The 7,739-nt window shown below is 28.8% G+C and overlaps 2 protein-coding genes and 1 long non-coding RNA gene across 4 annotated transcripts in view; 1 reads left to right on the top strand and 2 right to left on the bottom strand.

Moving 5' to 3' along the window:
- LOC138179343 (uncharacterized) overlaps positions 1–2,587 on the bottom strand; it is a 34,875-nt gene extending 32,288 nt beyond the window's left edge. The window contains exons 1-5 of one of the 2 annotated variants that reach the window (XM_069112018.1): positions 2,122–2,587; positions 803–1,165; positions 393–732; positions 172–299; positions 23–82 (exon numbers count right to left, since the gene is read on the bottom strand). In XM_069112018.1, the coding sequence (XP_068968119.1) occupies positions 23–82; positions 172–299; positions 393–732; positions 803–988 (714 nt within the window). In that variant the 5' untranslated portion in view covers positions 989–1,165; positions 2,122–2,587. Of the gene's footprint in view, positions 1–22; positions 83–171; positions 300–392; positions 733–802; positions 1,166–1,235; positions 1,612–2,121 lie in introns of those variants that run through there. The other variant, XM_069112017.1, reaches the window with a different exon arrangement.
- Positions 2,588–4,134: 1,547 nt separating this feature from the next.
- LOC138179362 (uncharacterized) lies at positions 4,135–5,025 on the bottom strand. Its single transcript, XR_011173022.1, has 2 exons — positions 4,885–5,025; positions 4,135–4,775 (listed from the first exon to the last, which is right to left on the bottom strand). It is a non-coding gene; the product is annotated as an uncharacterized LOC138179362 (long non-coding RNA).
- Hacd1 (3-hydroxyacyl-CoA dehydratase 1) lies at positions 4,182–7,324 on the top strand. The gene is made up of 7 exons (XM_069112051.1): positions 4,182–4,497; positions 5,609–5,651; positions 5,838–6,146; positions 6,367–6,484; positions 6,553–6,788; positions 6,912–7,093; positions 7,173–7,324. Exons 3-7 carry the CDS (start codon positions 6,076–6,078, stop codon positions 7,250–7,252), a joined length of 687 nt encoding a protein of 228 aa, XP_068968152.1. The 5' UTR covers positions 4,182–4,497; positions 5,609–5,651; positions 5,838–6,075; the 3' UTR covers positions 7,253–7,324.
- Positions 7,325–7,739: the final 415 nt, after the last annotated feature.

The raw sequence follows: 7,739 nt of genomic DNA, 5'->3' as shown, positions 1-7,739 counted from the left end.
TCTGACTTAAGACTTGACTTACTTTTATCTCGGATTCCTTCACTTGCAACGTCGTATCCATTATAGCTCCACCAATTACAATCTATGACATAAACAAATTACCCGATGAAAATAAAATGAATAATATCTTATATATTTTTTAAGGTAAACGAATATTTTTATTTTATTTACTGGATTTCTTTCTGATGTCAGAATGCACTTGGAAGCACTATCGTTGAGAGAGCTCTGAAAACACTTTTTAGCCAAATTCACTGCAATTTCTGCTGCAACACTTGCATTGTTTTCTATGAGTGCCATATCTGTTGATTTTAAAAAGACAAAAATTAAGTGACAAATATTGATCTTGCTTATGTTTTCTTAATTTTTATATCAATGGACTTATTTATACTTACTAGCTCGAAGAGATTGACCATGTGTAACCTTATTTAATTCTTCTAGCAAAAATGGTGTGACATTCTTTCCACTTACATTTTTACTTTTTGCATTTTCTAAAGCATTACATATAGCCAATTCCATTTCTTTTGAATTTAATGCATATTCTGTAGGAATAGGGACAGCAAACAATAATCCTGTTTGAAGACCTAATTCCCTTTGTGCTTTAAGAATCTTTGTTGCTTCTTCTGAATTTGATACTCTATGTGGCACTTTTGTCTTTTGTAATGATTCAGTGCAGTAAAATGCAGGAAAATAGTTTGTTTCACCAATTTTTATAACTGGAACTCCTTGTGTTTCCTACAAATGGAGACAATTACAAATCTCTATTGTAATAATTATTATTTTTTATGCAAGAAAATATATTAACCAGATATTCTAATGTCTTTTCAATATCTAATATAGATTTAACACCAGAACAAACAACAGCTACAGGAGTACGCCCAAGCTCTAGTAAATCAGTACTAATATCAAAACTCTTTTCTGCACCACGATGAACACCACCAATGCCTCCTGTTGCCATTATAGGCAAATCTAATAAATTTGAAATTAACATTGTTGCACTAACAGTTGTTCCTCCATTTAGTTTTTGGGCAACAACTGTTGATATATCTCTACGTGAACACTTAATAGTTTTAGTAGAATCTGATTTAGCTAGTGTTTGTAGTTGTTCATCATTCAAACCAACATGTATCTGTCCATTTAAAATTCCTATAGTTGCAGGTATAGCACCCTAAAATGATATAAAAGTATAATGTAAAAGAAGCAATATTTTTCTTTCTTTAGAATTCATAAACAATTACTTTTTTTCTAACAGTGTTTTCTACTTGAATGGCTGTCTTCAAATTATCAGGATAAGGCATTCCATGAGTAATGATTGTTGATTCTAAGGCCACAATTGGCAGCCCATTCTTTTTTGCCACTTCTATATCAGAACTACAAACAATCTTGCAATTGCTGCTGGCATTACGGTTATTTAGTGAATTAATCCTTTTCACTGCTTTCAGCAATCTTTGACTATTCAACCACTGCATCTTTATGTTTTTAGGTAGATATGAGTAATATAAAAAGATTCAAGAAACATTCATACAACTTGCTGCTTATCATTTGACAATAGATTGAAATGGTAAGTTAACAATAATATGTTGAACACTGATAATATAGTAATATCTACAGATTATAAAACATCTTGAACATTAATCTAAAAAATAATTAAAAGACAGTGTATGGATTCTTTACACATGTGATTAACCTATATAAACTTCTTTTCTCTCATATTAATAGGACAGCAAATAAATGTATTATAAAATAAATTCGATGTAAATTTCGATAACAAATTTTTTCGATCTATTGACTTTATATATTGGGAGCTTAATTCAACAAATTTTAAGTCGATAAATAATCATAAATATTTTATATCTAGAACAATATCATAATAATTTTTCACTGCTGTCATGTGTAATTATTTAAGATAATTTAGTCGAAGATAATTTTGGTAATTAGTAAAATATTAATTACATCCTAGTTTTATTAGACAAATTAGTTTACTTCTAATTTTTTATTGTTTATAATTTCTATTAGTTAAAAATATTCTTAACACGTTGAATGCCACGCCAGTTTTACAAGGTTTGGTCGTGGCTCCACGATGAATTTTTTTATTATACGATACATATAATGTTGAAATATTACCTACAAGAGATATGTTACGGTCTATAATCATCATTAATGAATTTATCTCACTGAGGTCACCGGTGACCCCCATGGCGCTGTAGTGCAATTTCGCTCGATTCACGTAATTTTTGCGATTATCAGTTATCTCATATTGTTTCTTCACGTTGCTAAATAATTGTTCTGTACTGTTACGTCTCGGGACCTACCATAAATCATAATCCATCCCTTGGTCATACTTATTCGGACCCGCAATAATCCTAAAGAACCGTCACAAGATTTAGCATTTTTTACCTTACTGTCAAGCCCCTTAATTGCCATCAAACATCTTTCAAGTCGAAACGTTCCTTAGGGTTATTGTTCATTAAGGTAAAACACGGAAAAAGCGGGATTTTCCCATGTCCGACAGCCACTGGTGGGGGCGCACATAATAGATCTATATTTCATGTATAAATAAAACTATTTTTATACATTCTATACTGCATTCATTTCGTCACACCATTGTAGTAACGGTGGTAATAATAAAAAATATATAACTGTTGACATTTCTTCCAATCATGTATTTTTACTAATCTTGGTGCGCCGGTCACCGGTGACCTCCACGGGACCACGGCCAAGTTGAGTGCCGGTCACCGGTGACCCCATGACATTCAACGTGTTAAATATAAATATAGAGTGTCAGACAAAATGGTAGGACACTTTACCTATTTGTGTATTTCATCTTGTTAAAAGAAGGAAATATTTTGCATATCCTATATGTTGAATATTTCCAGAATAACACACTAAATTTCATATTCATACAATAATACATATACGATACATACAATGAGGAAGTTAGGGGAAAAATAAGCATGGACTGATATTAATTGAATAGTTAATGTTAAAGTTGATAGTTCTATATTCAAACGTATATATGTAATATTCAGTTAATATTCTCTCTCTTTGCTCGATTAATATTCTCTCTTTTTGTTCGGTTAATATTCATAGGGTCATCCCCACCATTACCTGGAATTGACCCGCTCGGAGCTCGCCCGAAGCGATCGTCCGTGTTATCTAATTCGTAATCGATGGTGTCAAGTTACCAAGTCATTGTATGAAGAAAAATAGAATTTGTTTTTTTACCTTATTATTATGAAACTATTTTAATCAGATTGCTGAGGTTTTAGCAATGAAAATGATACCGAACATGACTACATTCGAATGACTTTGGATTATTCGGATTAATCACGATTAAGAAAAAAAATGTAAAACGAATATTATAATTCATTAGCATTTTTCATTCAGTTTCTTGATAATGTAGAATAAATCACTTTTTCGAATGATGTCCTAAGAAATTGTGTTATTTGAGCAATTCTCGGAATGCACCTGCTCGGGTAATGTTCGTCACACGGACCCGACAAACAAACATTAATCACTTAGCAAGCAAGAGACGAGTGAAGTCTACGAGACTACGCAGCTTTATTCAAATTCATAATTTAGTGGTATTTAAAAAAAAAAAGAAGAAATAGCAATGAGTCGTGAAAAACGTCTTAAACAGTGGAAAATTGAAGAAATGATTCGTTTATGATCAAACAATTATGCAATTACCTAAATTCACAAAATAATAAAGTGGAATCGTAATGTGATATTACATAATCAATCACGATACAATCTCTTAGAAAACCCTGAAAGAGATTTTCATTTCGTAGTCGAATAACTACTGACAGAAATTGTAAGAATGGAAAGTAGGTCAAGTAAGTCATATAATTTTTTCTAATCAAATACAGCCCAAATTTATGTTTTTAACTTCTTTGTTGTATGTCATAAACTTAAGATTATATGTATATTTTCATCTTTTAATTACATGAAATATACAAATAGGTATGTAAGGTGTCCTATCATTTCGTCCCGCATTGTATAGTAACTTTCTTTTTTGAACTAAATTCTACAAATATCATTAAACATTTTACTAATACATATAATTAAAACATCGAATATCATAGTGCTGAAAACCTCGATAGAAAAACATAAACATCATGTTGCAATTCTTCATAAAAATAGTTCTTGAAAACTTCAAATTTTGTTATTGTTAATATGATTATATTTTTAATAGATATAGATATTAAAAAATTTAAGGTGTACGAATCTATATGTGCGGAGCACGTTTATTTGCTATGTTATTATTGCGATTTATTACGTCAAAATTTATTTATGAATTCAGAAAGGAAATGGCAATTCATTAACATATTAATATTGAATTAATTTTATAATTTACATTTATCTTGACGTATATAAGTAGAAGAGTGTAACACGTAAGTAGATCGTAGTGGTACACATTGTACATATATGGACATACAGTCAGTCTCGAAAACATTTAAACACTAGCCTAACTTCATATTCTACTTGATGTAAAAAGAAGTGAGTCTTTATGTCTCAGAAATATTCGGACAATTTATATATTGATGTTAAAAAATCTAAACTGATAATTTTTATAAAAGTTTAATATATATATCCGGGACTCCTTTTGTTTAATAACATATTTTAAGCACTTTAACATGTTGAAGATTATGTTTTGTTAGTAATCGAGACTGTATTTTATTCCTCTATTATATGAATTTATCATTTATCTTTCTTTATTTATTGTTGTCTTTTACTAATTCTACGGTCCAGATCATTCCATATTTCTAGTCATACTTCTGTAAGAATAACTGCAAGAATATTAGGCCATATCAAAAATTTAAGTTAAACAAAAAACAACAATAAATACTAAAGAAAAGTGATTAAATTCGTCTAATTTATACATACTCAGTATAAAATAAAGTTCCCGAAAAGCGTCTGTATATTTGGATTAATCTCAAGAATTACTGGACGGATATTGGTGCGATTTTCATTATTTTAAAGCGCATTTCTCGAATAAGGTTTAGGTGTGAAACATTAACCTATGACGAAAGGAAGCAGGAGTCGAAAATACAAACCAGAGATTACAGATATTCACAACGCAACAACAATCTTCTTCGCTACAATCGTATTTTGTTTAAAATCTCTGCCACGATATAGCGAGGAGATATGATCCCCCCTTCGAGCAATGTCTTTCTCTTTTCGATGTGCGGCATGTCTGAAGTTTTACGACTTCACTGTATGACAATCTGTGTTATTTCGCGAACTGCAGAACAGTTACCGAGCCAATAGAAATTCACAAAGTCGTCAGCCATTTTATTAAAAAAAATTATATGTATAAGATTTCGGGCAAAGATAGGGTATATCAGAGGCTAATAAAGGATTAAAATACAGTATCGATTACTCACACAAGATGATTTTTAATAGATTAAATTGTTTAAGATATATTATTGAATAAAAGGAATCGGATAAAATATTACAGTTTTATAAAAAAAACTGCCATTTCAGTCCTTTTAACGTCAATTTATAAGTGCCCAAATATTTTTGAGGCCGGTTATATATAGTTTTGCATTTTGTACTGGATTTTTTTAACGTTGGAGGGACAAAGTCATTCACATTAACATTTTTACAGTTTTAGAAAGTATTCTTAATTACCAAGGTGAAGTTCGTAGAAGGTAAGAATATTGCGCCGATTTACACGTTTTACACAATGTATTATACCTTTTTCCTAAAAGTAAATTTCTAGTTTTCAAAAACTAATTAAATATCATATATCAATCATGTGTCAATTTGTTTAAATTTTATCATTTATAAAGTATCAGAGAACAAATAAGAAAATATTAGGTCGTTTCAAATTCAAGCTATATAGAAAATTGCTACGTTCCTGCTCGGGTTAAATGCTGTATGTACATATGTAAATATATATGTATGTATGAGAAGCGTACTACACTTACATACTATACTTGACTCTATCCGTAATCGTCAGTTCACGTTGTACATCCGACGAGTTATGAATTTGAAAAGCACATAGAAGTATAATAATTATTTATTATTACTGTTATAAATAAGTAAAGTCACACTGAATTAAAAAATATAAATATGAAATCGAAAAAATCAAATAACGTCGGATTATTGTATTTAAAGACTTATAATTTGCTACAAGTATTTGGGTAAGTATTATTACTTTCCTCGCTTTCACCAAATTATAATGAAGTGATTATAAGAAAAAACATTTTATTGTTATCCAAGTTTCACTAATTAACATTTCTGTAATTTCTACTATAATTTTCAACAATCTTAATTGAAAAGTATGTTTAATAACTTTGAGATGAAAATAGGTATTATAGAGAATATTGTTAAATATATTTAAATAATTATGTATATTTGCAGTTGGAGTTATATACTTTATAAATTTGTAGTGAATGATTTTTCTTCTACGACAGAAGCAAATTTGTGGCAGAATGTTAAATGGCCTGTTGTTATTTTTCAACATGCTGCTCTTTTAGAAGTAAGCAATAATATTCATCTTGGTTTTGTTCATAAAAGATTGCTTAATAAAGTATATCTTTATTATAGATAATCCATGCTGCAACTGGTTTAGTTAAATCAAACCCCGTACTTACAACTTTTCAAGTGTTTAGTCGTATTATAGTTGTGAGTGGTGTATTGTTGGCAACTCCAAATAATTATGCGGCGTCATCTCATGGTCTTCCATTAGCCATCTTAGCATGGTCAATAACAGAAATAATTCGATATTTGTTTTACTATATGAATCTCAATGAATTTGTTCCTTATTTTCTCACATGGCTAAGGTATGTAATTTAATCACATCATAGATTTTTTATTTAATAAATAATATCTATTCATTAAATATTTTATTTACTAATAATATCTATTTTTCAGTATTCAAAATTGAAATGTTTTAATTATTACAGGTATACGTTATTTATTGTATTGTACCCAATAGGTGTAACTGGAGAATTATTATGCATATATTCAGCTGTAAATTATGCAAACTCTCATCCGGAATTCTGGAGTTACAAACTTCCTAACTCATGGAATTTCATATTTAGTTATTATTTCATTCTTATAACTATTATGCTATCATATATTCCTCGTAAGTTTCTGAAAAATGTATTATCATATCATATATTGATTGTATAATAATTATTAAAAATCTTTTCTTTATATTACAGTTTTCCCACAATTATATTTGCATATGTTTGCTCAAAGACGTAAAATTATAGGAGGTGAAACATCCAAGAAAGCGAATTAATATAAAGGAAATTTTGATATATTTTATTAATATTTTATAATATGGTAAAAATAAATATTACAATATATAGCATGACTGTTCCTGATTTAGAATACCATCTGAAAATTATATACCTTGTGATGTATTATAATTCATTATAAGCAAATTATTACTTAGTTATAATAACATTAATAAGATAAAAACATTTTTTAGGAATAAAGATTAAAATTATTTAATTATGAATCAACTATCATGAAATATTAGACATTTTTAATAACATTTAGAATTACTTGCTATAATTTTTATTATAAAATATCCAATTTCTAAATTCATGAGTAGAAAGATCATCTGTAGTATCCCCTCTATTTATGTATATACTATGCTATCATATTATTAAATAGGATTTACTAATTAGATAATAAATATCATGTATATTAGTTTAAAAAAATGAGGATTTTATATTATTTACATTATTTATAGGAATAGCTACTCGAAATAATACTTATAA

This window comes from Bombus flavifrons, chromosome 4 (assembly GCF_040668555.2).
Source record: "Bombus flavifrons isolate JBK064 chromosome 4, iyBomFlav1_principal, whole genome shotgun sequence".
Lineage (NCBI taxonomy): Eukaryota > Metazoa > Arthropoda > Insecta > Hymenoptera > Apidae > Bombus > Bombus flavifrons.
This window is presented reverse-complemented; position numbering and strand designations above follow the sequence as displayed.

Coding starts and splice junctions, on each gene's coding strand:
- Hacd1 (XM_069112051.1), top strand. CDS start 6,076: ATGAAATCGAAAAAATCAAATAACGTCGGATTATTGTATTTAAAGACT. Junction 6,147..6,366: donor AATTTGCTACAAGTATTTGG/GTAAGTATTATT, acceptor GTATATTTGCAG/TTGGAGTTATATACTTTATA. Junction 6,485..6,552: donor AACATGCTGCTCTTTTAGAA/GTAAGCAATAAT, acceptor TCTTTATTATAG/ATAATCCATGCTGCAACTGG.